This window comes from Triturus cristatus, chromosome 5_2 (genome assembly GCF_964204655.1).
Source record: "Triturus cristatus chromosome 5_2, aTriCri1.1, whole genome shotgun sequence".
Lineage (NCBI taxonomy): Eukaryota > Metazoa > Chordata > Amphibia > Caudata > Salamandridae > Triturus > Triturus cristatus.
The window spans coordinates 1,068,813,259-1,068,835,092 of record NC_140588.1 but is presented as its reverse complement, the minus strand read 5'-3'; the positions used below and the strand labels follow the sequence as shown (position 1 = coordinate 1,068,835,092).

The 21,834-nt window shown below is 50.7% G+C and overlaps 1 protein-coding gene across 2 annotated transcripts in view; it reads right to left on the bottom strand.

The window, feature by feature from the left end:
- LOC146829681 (START domain-containing protein 10-like) overlaps positions 1-21,834 on the bottom strand; it is a 138,882-nt gene that overhangs the window by 26,276 nt on the left and 90,772 nt on the right. For both annotated transcript variants that reach the window (XM_085608361.1, XM_085608362.1), the window contains 2 exons: positions 5,368-5,515; positions 5,065-5,168 (listed from right to left, as the gene is read on the bottom strand). In XM_085608361.1, coding sequence (XP_085464487.1) covers positions 5,065-5,168; positions 5,368-5,515 — 252 coding nt within the window. The remainder of the gene's footprint in view (positions 1-5,064; positions 5,169-5,367; positions 5,516-21,834) is intronic.

Here is a 21,834-nt window from a genome sequence, read left to right as displayed (position 1 = left end):
TACAGGCTAAGGTCACCGCCTCCCTCATCAACTATAGGATAAGATCTCTGCCTCCCTCATCAGCTATATGCTAAAGTCGCAGCCTCCCTCATCAGCTATATGCTAAAGTCGCAGCCTCTCTCCAACTACATGCTAAAGTCGTAGCCTGCCTCATCAGCTACAGGCGAAGGTCACTGCCTCATCAGCTACAGGCGAAGGTCACTGCCTCATCAGCTACAGGCGAAGGTCACTGCCTCATCAGCTACAGGCGAAGGTCACTGCCTCATCAGCTACAGGCGAAGGTCACTGCCTCATCAGCTACAGGCGAAGGTCACTGCCTCATCAGCTACAGGCGAAGGTCTAGCACAATTCCTTAGCACACATACATTTCAACGTTGATTAACAAAGTTTTAGAATCGTAACCGAATAAGTGTAACAAAACAAAATTCAAAGCACAAGGCACATTTCTTGGAATCTTCTGTCTTTAATTCTTTTGATGAGTCCTTTAGGTCATTTAATCTTGTGACTGTATGAAATCCCAAAGCCAACACGTGTTTCGTCGCTTCTTGTTCTATAGACATGCGACTTTCTCAAGGCTTAATAGCTTCTCTTTATACCGTTCGCGTGTGGTGAGAATTCCGACCCACACGAAACTTCGGCGTGGGTATATGCTGTCGAATACAGTAGTAATTTTCAGTGCGCTGGATCCACTAGATAATACTGGGCATGTACAAACAAGTGCTCCGTGAGTATACATGTGTATGAAAGTTATTAACTAATCAACATATATGGTAAGGATCACTGTCTAAAAAAACTCTATAATCAAAATTATATTCCTGTGACAACATGAATTATTACCAAATATTGATTCACTCGCCAACCCTAGTGAGTAACATGCTCTGTGCGTCAAACGAACATACAGATAAGTAAATCTGTACCTCTCTTCCTGAAAAAATGAAAACCTGTAACAGTACAAATTATGCGCAATTACTAACTGCGTCACACATGAGGCAAAGCAAATCAATGCGCTATTAAAATTACTGGAGACAAATATCAATACCTTCCAATGTCTTGTATAACTGCTACCTTAATTTTGATATCCAATAGTAATATTTATTCTGTTACGTTGGCAAATGGGGAATGCGTATTAGCTCGTTGTTAAATTGGCGGTTTTGTGACTAGTTTATTGATATAATTTGGTATAAAACGTTCTTTCAGGTGGTCGTGAATTCAGGCCAGATATCCCTTGGTTTGCTCATAACTATATTCCTTTGAATTGCCAACGTAACAGAATAAATATTACTATTGGAAATCAAAATTAAGGTAAGAATAGACATTTATCAACCTGTGTGTTTGTGGTCAGCTTTAATTTAGTTCTCTATACTTAATTTGTGAATATCACTTTTAGGGTTACGCACCTTTTTCAATTTTCGGAGGACATTGCTAGCAGTTAACTTTCATACACATGTATACTCACGGAGCACTTGTTTGTACATGACCAGTATTATTTAGCACCTTTGATTCCTCTGCACCAGTCCACAATTTTGGGGCATGTATCTGTATGATATGAATTATTATAATTTTCAACAATTGACATTTGTGTTGCTTCCAGCCCTGAGGAAGTCGTATGGGTTAATCCCTTCAAACGACGAAACGCGTTGGGAGTGGAAGACTCTTGTGAATAAACAAGAAGAACAGAAGTCTCTATTGGATAATTTCTTCCTATTGTTAATACATGGTCTAATTTTTAGCGCGTGCATCAATAATATTGTTTACATCAATCTATGATTGAGCTTTTGGGGATTTGGGTGTTGTTCCCTATATTGATAGCACCGCTGGTGATTTCTAATCATACTAAATAATTTTTGGTGGAATCTTGTTTGAAGCGCCATATCGCCTTTCACACCCACAAAGTATTTAACGCTGGATCCACTAGCTTGTATCCAAGCGTAATTCTATGTAAAATTCTCGAAGTATAACTGTCCCTTCACGCCGTATTCCTCGCTTTCCTCATCAGCTATAGGCTAAGGTCGCTGCCTTCCTCATCAGCTATAGGCTAAGGTCGCTGCCTTCCTCATCAGCTATAGGCCAAGGTCACCGCCTCCCCCATCAGCTATATGCTAAGGTCACCGCCTCCCCCATCAGCTATATGCTAAGGTCACCGCCTCCCCCATCAGCTATATGCTTAGGTCACCGCCTCCCCCATCAGCTATATGCTTAGGTCACCGCCTCCCCCATCAGCTATATGCTAAGGTCACCGCCTCCCCCATCAGCTATATGCTAAGGTCACCGCCTCCCCCATCAGCTATATGCTAAGGTCACCGCCTCCCCCATCAGCTATATGCTAAGGTCACCGCCTCCCCCATCAGCTATATGCTAAGGTCACCGCCTCCCCCATCAGCTATATGCTAAGGTCACCGCCTCCCCCATCAGCTATATGCTAAGGTCACCGCCTCCTCCATCAGCTATGTGCTAAAATCACGTCCCCCATTAGCTATGTGCTAAGATCACAGTCTCCCTCATCTTCTATGTGCTAAGGCCAATTAATCAATCAAGGATTTGTAAAGCAGGCCAAATCACCCATCAGGGTTCAAGGCGCTTGAGTAGCTGCTTTCTTCGTTGCGATCTAGTCATTCAAACAGCCAGGTCTTGACTCCTTCCCTGAACTGCTGGGGCAAAGGGGTGGTCCTGAGGTGGAGATGAAGGCCATTGCAGGCTTTGGCTGCCAGGTGTGAGAATGAGCATCCTCCGCTGTTGCTTCGGCAGCTCCGGGGGATCTCTATGAGCAAGAGGGAGGCGATCACAGGTGTCTGGTTGGTTGATGGAAGGTCAATTGTTTGTTGATGTAAGCGGGTCCTTAGTAGTGCAGGGCTTTGTAAGCGTGGGTCAACATCTTGACCTGGCATCTTTTCTGGCTCGGGAGCCAGTGTACCTTCGGAGGAGGAGTGTGATGGGATACGTCTAAGAAGGTTGATGTTGAGTGGCCGCTGTGTTTTGTATGGTCTGTAGGATCTTCAAGAAGCGTGCATTTATTCCTACGTAAAGAGTGTTCCCGTAGCCTGCGTGACGGGCCTTCTGGTGTTGACTGGGAACCACCTGAAGATCTTGCGGAGCATGTTCAGGGTGTGGAAGCAGGCAGATGTGAATGCGTTTACCTGTTTCTTCAGGAAAAGCATGTTGTCCAAAATGATGCGGAGGTTGTGGGCGGGGGACGGGCTGAGTTCAGCAGGCCACCATGCGTCATTCCATGGAGGTGCTGTTCCCAATGAGGAGGACTTCTATCTTGGCTGTGTAGAGATTGAGACAGTTGTCCTTCTTTCAGTCAGCGACGTTCCTCATACATCTGTGGAAGTTAGGTCTGGGGGGTTCTTCTGACAGCGATGATAATGAGCCGGGTGTCATCAGCGTAGGAGATGATGTTGAATCGTGTGTTCTGACAGTGCTGGCCGGGGGGGTCATGTTGAAGAGTGTGGGGCTGAGGGAGAATGCTTGGGGGATGCCGCAGATGATCTTCTTGGGTTCCGAGTTGAACGGTGGGAGACTGATTCCCGAGGTTCTTCCAGCGAGGTATGATGCGATCCATTTGGGGGCGTCTCCCTGGATTTCGATGTAGTGAAGTCTGTTGATCAAGATGTGATGACAGACAGTGTCGAAGGCAGCTGTTGGATCCAGGAGGATGAGGGCTAACATTTCGCAATGGTTCAGGAGGGCTCTGATGTCATCGGAGGCTGTGATCAGGGCGCACGCTCTGCTGTGGTTGCTTTGAATCCAGATTGAGAGGGGTCCAGGAGGTTGTTGCGTTCCAGGTGTCACAGCCTCCCCCCCCCCCCCCCATCTTCTCTGTTCTAAGATCACCACCTCCCTCATCTGCATTTATGCTAAGATCACCACCTCCCTCATCTGCTGTGTGCTAAAGTCACCACCTCCCATCCTCAGTTTCACTTTTCTCGTGCCTCAGACGTATCTCAATCAGAGTTAGCTGGATCCGTTTTCCTTGCTAATCTGTCCCGTGCCTTGCCCCCTTTACGTCATCAAACTTGGGTCTTGGCCCGTTCTGTGCACCTGCATGGTGGTCCCTTCTCTCACAGGAGAGGTTACAAAAAGGTGCTGAACCCTGTAACACCCTATTCCTCACAGTCACTAGCTGTCTTGGCGCTTGAGAGTTCCTGGCTGTCGACAGCCTCATGTCTGCAGTAGGATATGGCCTCCCCACTGGGTCTTAGCCAATGCCAGTGAAGGATGACGCCCCCCACCGTCCGCAGGAAGTGTGACGTGGCCTGAAGGGGAGGAAGGAGGCGAGAGGTGGTGGGAGGCATAATGCCACAGCTGAAGACCAAGTGCACAAACCATAGCATAGCTCTGTGCGCATCAGGCAGAAGCGACCCGCTTCCATCCAGGAGGTTGAGCGACTCACTTGAGGTTGCAGCAGAAGACTTTAGTTTTTAAGAGGTGAAGACTGAACTTCGCAGCATTTCTTTTAGAGTTTCAATGAAAGCCTAACCCGGAGGAGAGCACGTGGCCCTGCGAGCTACATGGACAATTCTTCCTTCTTTTGCAAACTTCTGCATTGCTAGATTTCTGCCCATCTAACATCTTGCCGATTTGTAGCACAAAAAAAATAAAACTTAAAAGGATTCATCTCACGGATTACAAAGCTTAGCGGTTAAGGGAAATATTGACGATGTCTACCGGAAGCGGTAAAATGATCCAAGGTAGGACCACCATGGTGGGGCCGGAATACCGAGACACATTTCGGTTTAATCTTGGATATGTTTGAGAATGAAATAGAAGTTAAGAAAGTAACAGAGGAGGACTCAGCAGTCTTGAAGACACACCTAATCAAGTTGGTTCTCTAAACAGCTACTAAATCTTTGGGGACCTTCTCCGATGGTTTCCAGACCTGTGGCCAATGAGTGGAGAAAACACGCTGGGTGGAGCATCTACGCCAGAGTCACTTAAGTCGCAAAGGCTAGTGTAAATGTTGGTTTAAACCACTGCTCTTCATGTGGACAGTACCAGTCTCTCCAGTCTATCTTTCCCTTACTCTCACCATGCCGTCCCTTCCCTCGGCTGATAGATACTCACTGGGTGCTTGACCGAGAAGTTGATTATCATGTAGTGCTTGTCCAGGACCAGCCAGGACCGCAGGGTCACCACATCTCGATTCTTCAAGGGCTTCGGACATTTCCCTAAACAGAAAAAAAATCAATTCAAAAGGAGAACTGAAATTGAATCACAACATTCCCATGAGGAGCCGCACACTTTTAAATATAATGGTCTTGAGATCTGAGGCAAGCACTGGGGTTGGGAGAGGGGAAAGAGAGCTTTGCTGAGCTTTTGAGAGTCCTGGCATTGAGCAGAGCTGCCACTGCCCTCAATGGTACTCACAGGAGTAGTAGCCAACGTCTGCGTTGGCGCTGATGCGGGCAATGTCGCTGGTCTCTATCATGCTGATGTCCCACTTCTTGCGATACTCGATGTCGTGCAGAACGTCGTACAAGGTCTCCGCAGGTACATCCTTTATCGCAAACTGGCACTGCAGATTGAAGGAGCAGGACAGTAAGTCATGTGCACCACTATGGTGTTCTACACCTATCCCCACTGGAGAGTTCCCAGCTCCTGAATCTCATATGCAACCCCTACTGCAAATTCACATCAGCTGCTGCAACACTCCACTCCATTAGAACCAAAGACACCCCCAGCAGGGCTGTTCTTCATCACCGATGAACCCTGCACTTCAGAGACTCCCTCTTGCAGCGATGCCATGCTCAACACTTGAGTGAAGAGAAACCAGTGACTCTTAACTTGTGGTCTGAAGATCCCTGGGGGTCCACAAGGACTATTCAGAGAGCCCGTGACTGGTTTATAAAATTAAATATTAAAATTGATACATTACAAAAAATAAGCAAAATTGAAAATGTGCAAACGTTTTACATTTATTTCATAGTGAATTAAAACACAATATTTCAATATTTGAGCACTTGCTTGATGTGTTCTTGTATTTTTGTGTATTGTTTTGAGAGTCAAATCATCTAAATTGCACAGCCTTTGGGGTACCTTGTTTCTAATAGTAACTGAAGGGGGGGTCACTGGATGCCAGTAATGATTCAGCAGAGATCCACAGCAGTCAAAGGGTTAAGAACCGCTGCTCCAAAGAATGCAACGCAGACCTCTATCCAGCTATCTAAAGGCGTTTCATTCTTCAGGACTGCCCTTTCCTCCTTTGCCACTGGGCACTGTAGTGAGCTATGAAATGTACACAAGTATCCTCATAACATTTCATATGAAAACTGCATGTCTGATAAGAGTTGATCTCTACCTGTACTGCAGTCTTAAATGCAAATTAATATTTTCTTAAATATTTAGGACACCTACAGTTGGCAACACTCTACTTTTCACTCTGTCGGAGCCCCTCATCTGCTGCTCCAGCTGCACATTCATGGAGTAGAGCTAACTGCAACAACCATCACACTCCGCACTTCTATACAGCGTCACACGCCAAAAGCTGCGACACCCTTTACAACAGCACTCACTACTTCCAGTGATCCCGCCCCTTGCGTGTGAACGAAGGGCACCGCTGTCTACACTTCAATGGAAAACCAAAACTCACCAGTTCCTTACTAGCCAGTGAGCAGAGCCCTTGTTTATTGTAAGGACTACGTACAAGGTGCTAGATTTCTTTCTAAAGTTCAGTCTATGGCCAATGGTGGCCTATGGAGCGATTCACGATCAGTTCTCAACTTTGCGATTACTGAACCAGACTGACTTCGTGAGCCTGGAGCCCAGATTGGTAAATGAGAAGCAAGGACTTCCGTGGGGCTAGTTTTACGTGTTTGCAAACATGCACAATCGTAGTATGTTTCAGACGCCACCCATCCAGGCATCCTTGGCTTGTATAGATGTGCGCTGCTGTTCAAAGTAGGGTGCACCTATCATGAAACCGCTCTGGTCTAGTGTGATCCCCATAAACCCTCCCAAAGTGGACAGAAGAGCCCACCCAAAGTCTGGTAAAGAAAATGGTCACAAAAGGGGAGTGAAGGGGGTGACCAACCGTGCAGACCACAAGCTCAGCAAAAAGTGGTGCACAATGACCTAAATAGGCTCGATAATAAATACTGAAAGAGACCACTCTTCCCCAGAGCGATGTACAGAGACGGTGCAACTTTACATCCCCTATAGAAGCTGGGCAACCGCTCGCTTCTAGAGCAGCGCAGATCTCACAAGTCCCACAGGCAGCGAGGTCTTTGGCTCCTTTGCTCTGTAGAGTGCAGCCCATTGTCCCCTCTTAAGGTACGCGGAGCTCTCCCTGAAGGGCACAGTGTACAGCGCTTCTAGCAGCAGAGCAGGCTGGTCCAGACTCCATCCTTGCCTGCTGCGGCACAGCCGGGACTTAGTCTTCTGCTCCTCTGTAGGAGTACACAGGGTCTTTCATGGCCACGAGAGATCCTAGAACCAAGTAGAGGTCAAGCTGACCAGTATTTGTGCTCAGAGTTGACCTATCAGATCCCTTGCACATTTCAACAGTTGTGGAGACTCCTCTTATTGAATCCTGCATGTCCATCGTATGAGCAGCCCAGTGCTTAATTTAAACCAGAGGTTTGTGGCGCTGGGCACCGAAACTTAATGGTCAACACCGGCACCAGCATTCTAAAGTACCTGCTGGTGTGCTCGTCTCTTAATGCTTAATAAGCATTCCACAGAACAGAATGGGACTACCTGTGCAAGGTGCTAGATTGAAGCACCTAAATTCAATCTGAAAAGAATTATGAAGGCCAAAGTTGTTCATCTGCAAAGTAAACTTAAGGGTCATCATTACTGCCTCGGACCATGTGGGATCCCTTCAAGGCTCGGCGCACGCAGTACTCGCAGGAAAACACCTATATGCGCCGCTGGTCAGGATCATTAATCAACTGACTCCATGAGGACATCACCTCATTACACTCCTGCCTCTCACATTCACACAGCCAAGCAGAGTAACCGCTGCTATTACACAAGGCAGGGATATTACTACGACTGTCTCCACTCAATGTCAGATCAAACAGAAACCCTGCTCTTGAGCTCCGCAGAGTCGGCAGACCTACCACGCTGGGGGCAATCACCTCTTGGCGCCCGTCAGGTACAGTAACGTCTGTCAGGGAGCCGGGTGTTCCCTTCGGCAGCAAGCTCTACGTGGAGCATCAGCTCAATGCAGTCAGCAAAGCATGTGACATCTTAAGTACACTCAGACAACAGTACTCATCATCGTAAGATCAAACAGCAGGTCTCTAATGAACAATGAAACTGCAAATGCTATTGAGTCTTGTCCCAGGTTTGTGAATCGCTGGAGATGTGAATCCCAAAAATCTGGTAAAGGCGTTGCAGTTCATCAGACAAATTGCAAACTGAAGTCTTCTAAAGACCCCACAGTGTATCCATAAACTTAATGGTAGGAGTTTGAGAGTTGGGGAGTGCCAGCAGGTCTTGAGAACCATCTCCCTCTGAATTCTGGAGTCATGAAGAGCTGTCCATGTCAAGTAGAGATTATACGGAGAGAATGGATTAAGTAATGAGCTCGTGCCCTCATTCTTTCTACTTCCAAAACAAACCATCATCTCTAGGCAGGCACTTTAAAGCCTGGTCAGATATCGCCGGGAGGGGTGATATTGTGCCCATTATTTGGTTTTGAGAGTTGATCCTCATAGGTCATGGTGACTACCTTAAACTGTTTATGGAAGACCAGCATTAGATCAACCATGTTCAGCACTAACCACAGAATCCGCCTAGGACCATGGAAAAGTTCCAAGCACTGGGCCTTGTAGTATTCAACAAGTGCACAGATAACAGGACAGCACAGGGAGGAGGTTTGTATTACCTAATCAAGATTTCAAATGTGAGCATCAATGGGCCCGGGAAACACCACTCCAGGAAAAGAAGCCCAAAACTGAAGAGTGGGCGAGAAGACTGCAATCCTTACTGCTCCACATATGAAGAAAGAAAACTTGTGTGGACACGGGTGGCAAGGCAGGGAGAATCTGCAGAGTACCTTCCTCTGGAATACTAGAGTAAAACTGGGAAGATGGCGGAGCAGGGTGCCGGCACATCACTATCAACCTTCATTTAGTAACCAGACATCTGAAGCTACACATTTAAACTGTGGTCAAAAGTGGAGTACCTGGAGCACGCACACCATGTAGACTCAAGAAATAAAATCCTCCTTAAAGCCAAGAGATTGGGCACATTTTGACCCGCCCTCCGCGGCCAACACTTCTGCTCATTCTCATCAGGCTGAGCGCAGCTCTTCACACTCCACTTCTAAGGTCAGGCAGTGGGACTGTCCGTGAATGTCCAAGAACGACTTGATCTGTGTGATATTGGGATCCTGAAGACACCTCAAACAGCACATTTCCAGTCACCTCTCAGAGGCCACTCACAGCGAAGAATGGGAACCAGTCTCATAGGGTACCCCTGAAGAGATAAGGCTATCAAATGACCCATGAGGGCACCAAGATAACGCTCACCTTCTACAACACCAACCTCAACATGTATGTGAAGTGTGTGCTACCTCTACAGCTCAATACCCAACATCTTATCTATAGCAACACCCACCTCTAAACCTTAAAGCACCTACATGAAGAAATGTTAACTAAAGAAGCCACGGTCTCATTGGAGACTCCCTCATCCTCGAAACTGTAAAGACTACTTCCTGAAAAAGCAACCTATGCCCCGCAAGCAAGACACCCTCATTCAGGAACTGCAGCCTCACGGCAGCCTCTAGATATCAACAAAGACTCGCTCATCTCTCAGAACTCAAATATCTGCACTTCAGTGACAACTCCCTCCCATCCAGGACTTGCAGCCTCTACATATCAACAAAGACTCCCTCGGGGGGGAGGAGCCAAGATGGCGACCGGAGCAGACGCTTGAGCGCCCGGCTCCGTCGGTCCGTGGCCTCGGACTACTATCCTGATGCCCATCCTCGCCGATTCTCGAGGTGCACCGTGTGCGAAGACGCGCTGACCGCGCTGCTGCTTTCCCGGAGTCTCAACCCGCCCGGATGCCCGAGTTCTGGGTGCTTTTGTCCTCGGCACTGAAACCCTGCGCCCTTATGGCCTTTGCCGGCCTCCTGGAAGCTCCGCAGTTACCGGACCAGCTAGCGCTAACCTGAGCCCCGCGGTCCCGATCTCGCCTCGCACCATGGATCGTTGCCGGATGAGCCCGGGGAGAGACGGCCGGACACCTTCTGCACCCTGTGCCTGACGGGCTGGAGCTGTGGGGTGGGCCCCGGTGCGGTGGGTCTCCTGCCCCGCTCTGAGGACCGAGCTGTGGGAGGCTGCTGCCCCCTTTGCCTATTGCCTAGCCAGCGGCGAGGGGGACCGGCGAGAAGAGAAGCGACTGTCGGCCTTTCCTGTTGCGGCGTAGACCTGAGGGGAATTGACCCCTTGCCACGACCCCCCCCCCCTGGCCATTGCAACGTATAGCGGCAAAACATGGCGCTGAGTGCCTGCTCGCGGCTGGGGGGTGATACTCCGGTCTCGCCCGCTGCCCACTTCGCCCTCCCTCTTCCGGACACCACCTCCACAGTGCCGTCCCGGATTGCTGCCGATGTTGGGGCCCAGCTTCCGCTGACATGCGGCTCCGTTCTGGCTGTCCTGCGGGACTTTCAACTACAGATGTGCGCTGGCCTGCAGGCGCTGAGTGAGCGGTTTGACCCCATACTGTCGGCTGCGGGTCGTGAGCGCACTGTTTGTCATCCACGGGGCGTGGGTCTCCCGGTGCTCTTGTCCTCTTGCGGGGACGCAACGGCGGTGTATGATTGTGCTACACTGGTGCCTTCGTCTAGCGCTCCCGGCGCCCAGGGTCCACCGCTCTCCACCTCAACTGCGGACACTGTCCCCCTGGTCATGGCTGCCTGCTTCATTGTTCCCTGCCTCACCGCGTTCGCGAGGCTATCCTGCTGAGCGATACCTGACGGCTTCGAGGGACCGTCCGCGGTGGCCCACTGCTGCCTTTTTGTGGAACTCCTGTACCTTACTTGCCAGGTTTGGATTTTATGTGGTGCAACGAGGGACCTCAATCGATGGTCGGCGGCCATTTCGTGATCCTACTTCACCATCCTCTCACAAGCGGCCATCTTGTCTTTGTCTGCTCGGGACACGGGGCCTTCACGCAGGAGCTGGTTTAATCCCAAGCCCGCGATCGGGCCAGGGCTAGACTGACTTCTATCGCTATGGTTTATGGACGGGCTGGCCTGGGACTGGAACTGTATGTATGTTTTGCGCGCACTCGTCGCGACTTGTATCCCTTCGCTTAAACTGTGGTGCCATGGTATCTTTGCATGCCGTTTTTTGGAGTAGAGGGCTCTCAGTGTGTGGGGGCCATAACTGGCTGATGGTTCGGGGCGCTCTGGTGTCCAGTGGGCTCCTCCCCACCTTCTTTTCTGTTTTCTTCCCTTCTTTACTCTGTTCCTACTTTCTCTCTTCTCTATATTTCGGGTTCATTGGGCGACAGGCACTATGCTGGGGGGGGGGTAGGCCGTAGCCTCCGCATTGGTGTAGGGTGGGGGGGTAATACTCTGTTCTCAATTAGTTCTATGGGCCTTTTTTCTTTTATGTCTCTGTGCTCTACTTTCTTCGATTCGGGGTCCGGGTGTGGGGTGGATCGAGTGGGGGCGGCTCTGGAGGGGCGCGTACTTGCTCATGTGACTATCCTGATATATCTCTGCACCGCCTCACTGATTGAGATTTTACTCCCATTGTTGTTCTTACTGATGTTGCTGCTCGCCCGTGTGGTGAAGCTATCTTGCGGACTCGAATCTCCTTTGCTCTTATCCTTCATTGACTTTTTTCTCTGATAAAATCATCAAAAACTTAAAATTAACCTTCACCTCTCCTTCCCCGGGTTTCAAAGATATCTCCAGTATGTGACTCATAACCTGTTGTTAATCCTGACCGTTGATGCACGGGGGCTGTAATGTGGGTATCAGTGCTTTACTGTATCGTGGCCGGCCTGACGGTTGTAGGCCCGTATTTGTTCTTTTAAGATGCACGAATAAAGGTTTTAAAAAAAAAAAAAAAAAAAAAAAAAACAAAGACTCCCTCATCTCTAGGAACGCCAACATCTGCAGTTTCTGCACCTCAGAAACTGCAGCCTCTACATATCAATAGAGACTCCCTACCCTCCTGGACCAGCAATCACTACACACAAAAGGAGACTACTGTACCTCCAGGACCAACAACATCTACACCTGAAGGAAGTCTCCCTCATCTCCAGTAACAACAACAACATCTACATATTAAACTCTCCCTCATCCAGGAGGCGTACACCTCAGTGGAGACTCCCTTACCCGCAGAAAAGCAACCTCTACACCTCAACGGATACTCCCTCACCTCCAGAAACCGCAATACCTCAAAGAAGAATTCCAAACACTACACCTCAAAGGAGACTCCCTCCCCACCTGGAGCAGCAACCCCGCCCTCTCAAAGGAGACTGCCTTACTGGCAGGAACGCCAAAATCTGCACTTCGTCACCCCCCCCCCCCCAGGACCAACATCATCTGCAACTTGAGGCCTCCCCCCACAAGAACTATACCTCAGTGGAGAACGGCTGACCCCCATATTGTTATGTACGCCCCTCCTTCTGGCGAGGGTAGATTGGTTGAACCCTCTGCTGGATGCGCGGCCCTCCTTCTGGCGAGGGTAGATTGGTTGAACCCTCTGTTGGATCCTGTGAGTAAAGGCTAGAGTGACTGACACCTGTGTGTTATGGCTGACTCGGGGCTTTAAGCGGGCCGGGTCCCTCCGGGTCTCAGACCCGGCTGTAATTTAAAACGGACATTGAACCGGGTCCGTTTCGGGCCCTGTATCCATGTCCTTAACTGTTCATGAGGAAATACGGATCTTTTTCAGAATATTGGGTGCAAAAATAGTGGCGGCGCTCCATGTCGTTCCTGCCTTTGTTTCACGTGATCTACTTGATCTGCCCTTCCCTAGGAGTGTTTGCTTTTTCCAGGATAATGTTACTTTTTTTTCAGGACACCTGTCCTGTTGCTAGGTGTGATCTGCAGCGTCTGCGGACACATTCTAAAAAGGAAAATTACACATTTGTATGGGAGAGAGAGATATTGTGTACCTGATTTAAGGTGTGATCACCTCGTCTTCAACTCCATGTTGTAACACTAATTGAAAAACTGAACACAAAGCCGGGACCTGGGCCGGTGGAGCAGAGCCGGCCCCTGCTCGGAGAGCGCCCTGGGCAAAACCACATACACACCCCTCCCACTTGGCCTCTTCCATTCTCTCTACGAGTTGCAAATTTGGTTAGCATAGGAGACAGACAGACAATATTTAAACACTTCTCTGGAACTACGTCGGAGGGAGAATGCCTCTGGGACCTCCTGCGCCCGGCTGGAGGGCGGCGCCCTGGGCATGGGCTTAGCTGGCACATGCTAAAAACTGGCCCTGTTATAGTGTTAAATGGAAGAGAGAAGGATGTAACCCTTCAGTGTCTAAACTGCTCAAAATGCAATCCTGGATTCTAATCCCGGCTTCCCCACGTGTCCAAACGGTGTGATTCGTGACCAATCCATTGCTTTCCTTCACTCTATCATTGTCCGAACTCCTCCAGTTTAAGAGCACACTGAAGTTCCTCAGAGCAGGATCTGTGCTCTACAAAGCCTCACCTCCATATGGTTCATATAAAATAATCTTGCTGCACATTTAACAATATTATAGGCAACATAGATAAAGGACATGACAGGCTGACATGTTACTAGCTTGTGGCAGCGTCATCAGGGCATGAGGTAATCCTAAATGTTTAAAGTAGCATTACTGTGAATAAATGTCACTCAGTGTAGTGATGCGATTGTATGAACTTTATTGAAACACCAGTTTTCATTGTTTATTCATCATCATATTTAAGACATTTGTTTTCCGATTTGCTTCTCTGGATGGTTCGGCTAGTGCTTGGTCTCTTCTTAAGGCTGTCCGTGCCCCCAGAACGTTAGTGCCCCCTTCGCTCTTGGTGGGTGCTCACTGACATGCCAGTACTGGACAGAAGCCTACTGCATGCACCATCCATCCATGCCAACCACGGGTGGCACCGTAAACTACTCTACAGCCAAATGTGTGCGTGAAACACTCAGTAATCCTGCATGTAGCCTTGCCTGCCTGGCGCCCGACACTCGCATGCGCTCTACAGACCCCAACAATTAGTGCCACCCTTTGCCGAGGACCCCTCTCGGTCCCCAAAGACACCACCTCGACCATGAAAGGCATCCACCGACCCCTGCCCTCCTCACATCTACCACGGAGCCGTGGCCGCCATCATACCCGAACTGCAACGCACCATCAACACCACCTTCAAAACAGGCACCTTTCCAGACGACTGGAAGCGCACAGAAGTCAGGCCCCTGCTCAAGAAGCCCACACCAGACCCCACCAACCTCAAGAACTATCATCCCATCTCACTCCTCCTCTTCACGGCCAAAGTTGCAGAGAAAACAGTCAACAGAGAACGGACACGATTCATTGAATAGAATGCCATCCTCGACCCATCCCAATCCAGATTCCGAAGCAACCACAGCACCGAGACCGCCCTACTTGCCGTCACAGACGACATCCACACCCTCCTTGACAAAGGCCAGTCCGCAGCTCTCATCCTACTCGACCTGTCAGCTGCTTCGACACAGTCTCCCACCGCACACGATCATTACTCACTGGAAGAAGCCAGACAATCAGACTACCACCCTTCCTCTCCGACCCCACCCCACGAGAACCACCTGCGGAGTCCCACAGGGGTCAACACTGGGCCGAACCCTCTTCAACATCTACATGGCCCCTGTCGCAGCCATCGTCCGACAACCCGGCCTCAACATTGTATCCTACGCTGACGACACCCAACTCATCCTCTCCCTCACCCGAGACCCCACCACTGCCAAACTCAACTTCCAGAAAGGGATGCAAGACGTCGCAGTCTGGTTGACCAACTGCTGCCTGAAACTCAACGCCGAGAAGACAGAAGTCCTCGTCCTTGGAACCACTCCTTCAGCATGGGACAGCACCTGGTGGCCGATCGCCCTCGGAAGCCCACCTACCTCCTCAGACCACGCCAAGAACCTGGGCATCATACTAGACTCCTCACTCACCATGAACCGACAGGTCAACGCTGTCGCATCCAGCTGCTTAAACACCCTCGGCATCCTCTGCAAGACCTTCAAGTGGATCCCCCCTCATTCAAGGAAGACAGTCACCCTAACACATCACCAGCAGACTGGACTATGGAAACGCACTCTACGCCGGCATCAACTAGTCCCTACTCCGCAAACTCCAGACGATGCAGAACACCGCCGCCAGACTCGTCCTCGGCACCCCCCGGCACGAACATATCAGCCAACACCTACAAAGTCTCCACTGGCTCCCTGTGGAGAAAAGAGTCACTTTCAAGATCCTCACCCAAGCCTACACAACAACGGACCCAAATACCTCAACGACCGAATCAACTTCCACGTTCCAAAAAGAAACCTCCAATCTTCCAGCCTCGCACTGGCCGAAACCCACGCATCCACAGAGCCAGAGGAGGCGGAAGATCCTTCTCACAATGCTGCCAAGACCTGGAACGAGCTACCAGCAGACATCAGACGCGCCCCCACCCTGAACACCTTCAGGAAGACCCTCAAGACCTAGCTCTTCGGCTAAACAGATCTGCGTAATCCCCCCCACCCCCTCTTAGGGCCTTGAGACCCTCACGGGTGAGTAACGCGCTTACAATTCCCCTGATTGATTGATTGATTGAATTAATGTGTCAGTGCTCAAACACCTGCAGCCGCGCAAAGGTGCCCCCACTCACTGTGGCTTGCAGCCTGGCCGTAGCTATGGTGATGGACAGCAGATTTATTTATTTAAGAGTCTTATATCTGCCGTGCCCACCTTGAACACCCTCAGAATTCCGGATACAGCCTACTTCCGGTCTTACCCAGATGGGCACTGACTGGAAACACCCACATCCCCCAGGAGGGCCAGGCCACGTGCAGTCACTTTTCTTGTGCGTCATCAGAAGGGGTTTGTTGGAGATGGAAAGGGTCTAGGAGCTATGTAGGACATTTTTGGGGGGTTGATTCTAAACCCCCTCTTCTAAAGAACACCATATTAAAAGATAGAACTCGACCGGGCACCGAGCTCGGATGCTTTTCCCACCTCCTCCTGAGTGAACCTTTCGTGATCAGCATTTCCCCTTTCGAGAGACCGGATTAGAACACGAACTCTGCGACCCAAGTTGAATGAAAGAGGAATATGCGACGTTACAACGCGATCAAATGTTACATCGCAGTTTTTACAACACAAGTCGTTACAACGACTTGCGTTGGAGGGCGCTGGACTTAGGAATAGTATGATGTACTATTCCAACCCCAGCCTACGTGCATTAGGGAAGGTGTTGGAATAGTAAATCATAGTATTCCTAAGGTTAGAGCGCCACCCAGCGCAAGTCGTTGTAACGACTTGCGTTGTATTACCCGCGATGTAAAGGCATTGCGATGCAATGCCCGCGTGGTAATGGATGTTTCCCATGAAGGAGCCCTCAGCTTTGACCACCAGTAATAAATGTTATATATATATATATATATATCGCGAACTCGACCCGAAGGTATTGGAGCGCTTTACATGAGCACCGTATTTACATTACACATTCAGGCACGGGGAGATTAAGTGATTTGCCCAGAATCACAGGATGTGGACGCGACCCCAAGGCTGAACTCTGGTTTCCGGCACCAAAGTCGGCAGCGTGGCCGACGGACCACATGCCAAATTACAAGGGCCGTCGTGTAGCGCCTCTGCGAGGGCAGCAGGAGAGGAGCTGTAACGCGGTACACACACTGCTCCCAAAAAGGCGGAAGGAGGCGGTTGTAACGGGGGCTAGCGGTGGAGACTGCAGGGCAGGACACGCATCTGGACGGACCAGGCCTCGCACCCACCTCCTGCGCCGAGTCAGCACCCGAGCACCCCACGGTACTGCCGCGTCTGCGTGGGCGTGGGCGCGGTCCATGTTTCGAAGCCCCGCATTCAGGGCAGGGGCTCAGCCCCTCCGCACTTCCATCACTATAGGCAGGACATGGCGGCCCCGTCACTCGAGTCCCCCCGTGCTAAAGGCACCGAGAGGGGGAGGCGGCCTGCAGCAGACCCGGACAGCACCAGGCCTGAGCGAAACGTAAATCACGCCGGCATAATTGGAGGGATTTTGGACCGCAAAATGTACACGAAATTACCGAGATGGTGCAGCCAACATCGCGTTATTTTTGGGAGGAATGTAACCATGAGGTGTACTGATGGGGTAATTTCTCGACATAAGCGGCATTTCAGATAGATTTTTAACCGCACTAGACCGTTCAAATTATTTTTGAGTTATAACTACAAATTCAAATGCGAGCAGCAGTGATTTGAATGCGGGCGACCAGAGATAAAACTTGAAATTACACATCCGTTACATTTTTACTGAAACAGACCATGCGGGTCATTTTTTGAGTGCGAGATGCAATGCACATGTTTAGGCATAATTGTGCGTAATTCTGTGGTAATCTCGATAATTACGCGACAGCAAATTACACGAGTTTCCCTAGACAGTACACTGGCAGTGTTTATATGGTATAGCAGGTCTTGTAGGTTCGTGACAATTTGGCCTCATCAGCGGACTCGGAAAGGCTACTAGTGCCAGCCAGGGGGCCCAGGTCCCAAGGGCGCAGGGCCCCGGGCCCAGGCCCGCAGCGCGCAGGGCCCCGGTCCGCAGCGCGCAGGGCCCCGGGCCCAGGTTCCGCAGCGCGCAGGGCCCCGGGCCCAGGTTCCGCATTGCTCCGGGCCCCGGGCCCAGGCCCGCAGTGCCCAGGTCTGCTGCGCGGGCAGAGCCCAGGTCCGCAACGGGCAGAGCCCAGGTCCGCAGCTCGAAGTGTGAAGGGGCTAGGTCCGAAGTGCGCAGGACCGAAGTGCGCAGGGCCCAGGACCGAAGCGGGCAGGGCCCCGGTCCGCAGCGCGCAGGGCCCCGGGCCCAGGTTCCGCAGCGCGCAGGGCCCCGGGCCCAGGCCCGCAGTGCCCAGGTCTGCTGCGCGGGCAGAGCCCAGGTCCGCAACGGGCAGAGCCCAGGTCCGCAGCTCGAAGTGTGAAGGGGCCAGGTCCGAAGTGCGCAGGGCCCAGGACCGCAGCGGGCAGGGCACAGGTCCGCAGCGGGCTGGTCCGCTGCGCGGAGGGCCCTGGTCGGTTGCGCGCAGGGTCGGGGTGATAAAGAACCAGGTTTCGTGTATTCCAGTGTGGCCTTACCCACCGCCGTGTGCTCGGGGTCAGTACTGCGTGTGTACATAGGGTTGGGGCGGTAGAGGTAGGAGGAAGATGAGACCGGCCCTTTTGTTTACAGACGTTAGTTGTGACAAATGGGGCACGAAGTGGATTTTGCAGTGTCTGGGAGCTGTGCATTTAGTGTCCGGGGCGGGGGTGGGGCTGTTCTTAGCCTTGGGACACATTACACGGGAAAGGGCACCTGGAAAAAGCCATGAGAGAAACGCAGCCCGCTCTGTGCCAGCAGATAAGATCAGCCCGCAGTGTACACAAGAACAGGCCGGCCTTGGAGCCTGCAGCCGCTCAGGTCGAATGCAACCCTGGGCCCCTCTCCCTCGTGACACTGCTCTGAGGCGTCTGTCAGCAGGAACAGCTGGACACAGCTGGACTACTCTCCTGGTGCCAGTCACTGAACTCATGCAGGGTGGCGAGGACTCGGGGGCAGCCATTTAATATACAGTGTGCCAGCCACCCTGGGATGGCACTGAGCATCAGTGTGCCAGTGACCCCCGGGGACTGCCATCAGACGGAGATACAATGCACCAGTGACCCAGGGATATACAGTGTGACAGTGACCCTGGGGATAGCTATCGAACATATACAGTGTGACAGTGACCCTGGGGATAGCTATCGAACATATACAGTGTGACAGTGACCCTGGGGTAGCTATCGAACATATACAGTGTGACAGTGACCCTGGGGATAGCTATCGAACATATACAGTGTGACAGTGACCCTGGGGATAGCTATCGAACATATACAGTGTGACAGTGACCCTGGGGATAGCTATCGAACATATACAGTGTGACAGTGACCCTGGGGTAGCTATCGAACATATACAGTGTGACAGTGACCCTGGGGATAGCTATCGAACATATACAGTGTGACAGTGACCCTGGGATAGCTATCGAACATATACAGTGTGACAGTGACCCTGGGGATAGCTATCGAACATATACAGTGTGACAGTGACCCTGGGGATAGCTATCGAACATATACAGTGTGACAGTGACCCTGGGGATAGCTATCGAACATATACAGTGTGACAGTGACCCTGGGGATAGCTATCGAACATATACAGTGTGACAGTGACCCTGGGGATAGCTATCGAACATATACAGTGTGACAGTGACCCTGGGATAGCTATCGAACATATACAGTGTGACAGTGACCCTGGGGATAGCTATCGAACATATACAGTGTGACAGTGACCCTGGGGATAGCTATCGAACATATACAGTGTGACAGTGACCCTGGGGATAGCTATCGAACATATACAGTGTGACAGTGACCCTGGGGATAGCTATCGAACATATACAGTGTGACAGTGACCCTGGGGATAGCTATCGAACATATACAGTGTGACAGTGACCCTGGGGATAGCTATCGAACATATACAGTGTGACAGTGACCCTGGGGATAGCTATCGAACATATACAGTGTGACAGTGACCCTGGGGATAGCTATCGAACATATACAGTGTGACAGTGACCCTGGGATAGCTATCGAACATATACAGTGTGACAGTGACCCTGGGGATAGCTATCGAACATATACAGTGTGACAGTGACCCTGGGGATAGCTATCGAACATATACAGTGTGACAGTGACCCTGGGGATAGCTATCGAACATATACAGTGTGACAGTGACCCTGGGGATAGCTATCGAACATATACAGTGTGACAGTGACCCTGGGGTAGCTATCGAACATATACAGTGTGACAGTGACCCTGGGGATAGCTATCGAACATATACAGTGTGACAGTGACCCTGGGATAGCTATCGAACATATACAGTGTGACAGTGACCCTGGGGATAGCTATCGAACATATACAGTGTGACAGTGACCCTGGGGATAGCTATCGAACATATACAGTGTGACAGTGACCCTGGGGATAGCTATCGAACATATACAGTGTGACAGTGACCCTGGGGATAGCTATCGAACATATACAGTGTGACAGTGACCCTGGGGATAGCTATCGAACATATACAGTGTGACAGTGACCCTGGGGATAGCTATCGAACATATACAGTGTGACAGTGACCCTGGGGATAGCTATCGAACATATACAGTGTGACAGTGACCCTGGGGATAGCTATCGAACATATACAGTGTGACAGTGACCCTGGGGTAGCTATCGAACATATACAGTGTGACAGTGACCCTGGGGATAGCTATCGAACATATACAGTGTGACAGTGACCCTGGGATAGCTATCGAACATATACAGTGTGACAGTGACCCTGGGGATAGCTATCGAACATATACAGTGTGACAGTGACCCTGGGGATAGCTATCGAACATATACAGTGTGACAGTGACCCTGGGGATAGCTATCGAACATATACAGTGTGACAGTGACCCTGGGGATAGCTATCGAACATATACAGTGTGACAGTGACCCTGGGGTAGCTATCGAACATATACAGTGTGACAGTGACCCTGGGGATAGCTATCGAACATATACAGTGTGACAGTGACCCTGGGATAGCTATCGAACATATACAGTGTGACAGTGACCCTGGGGATAGCTATCGAACATATACAGTGTGACAGTGACCCTGGGGATAGCTATCGAACATATACAGTGTGACAGTGACCCTGGGGTAGCTATCGAACATATACAGTGTGACAGTGACCCTGGGGATAGCTATCGAACATATACAGTGTGACAGTGACCCTGGGATTGCTATCGAACATATACAGTGTGACAGTGACACCCGGGCCAGCCATCGAACTGAGATACAACATACCACGGACTCTGGGGCCAGCCATCTTCTATACAGTGTGCCAGACACCCTGGGATGGCACTCAACATTAGACAATGTGCCAGCGCCCCTACGGCCAGCCACTGAACATATACCAGGGTCAGATACCCTGTGGCCAGCCACCGAACATACCAGGGTCAGATAACCTGCGGCCAGCCACTGAACATATACCAGTGTCAGATACCCTGGGGCCAGCCACTGAACATATACCAGAGTCAGATACCCTGCGGCCAGCCACCGAACATACCAGGGTCGGATACCCTGGGGCCAGCCACTGAACATATACCAGTGTCAGATACGCGGGGGCCAGCCACTGAACATATACCAGGGACGGATACCCTGGGGCCAGCCACTGAACATATACCAGGGTCGGATACCCTGGGGCCAGCCACCGAACATATACCAGGGTCAGATACCCTGCGGCCAGCCACTGAACATATACCAGTGTCAAATACCCTGGGGCCAGCCACCGAACATATACCAGTGTCAAATACCCTGGGGCCAGCCACTGAACATATACCAGGGTCGGATACCCTGCGGCCAGCCACCGAACATACCAGGGTCGGATACCCTGGGGCCAGCCACTGAACATATACCAGTGTCAGATACCCTGGGGCCAGCCACTGAACATATACCAGGGTCGGATACCCTGGGTTTTCCAACAAATAAGACCCAATCTATTTAGTACAGAACTATTTATTTATTTTTTAACATTTCATAAAGCGCGAACAAATGCCCGCAGGCGTCTCGGCGCTGTACTATGTGAACTCTCCTTTGCTTGGCTTCTAG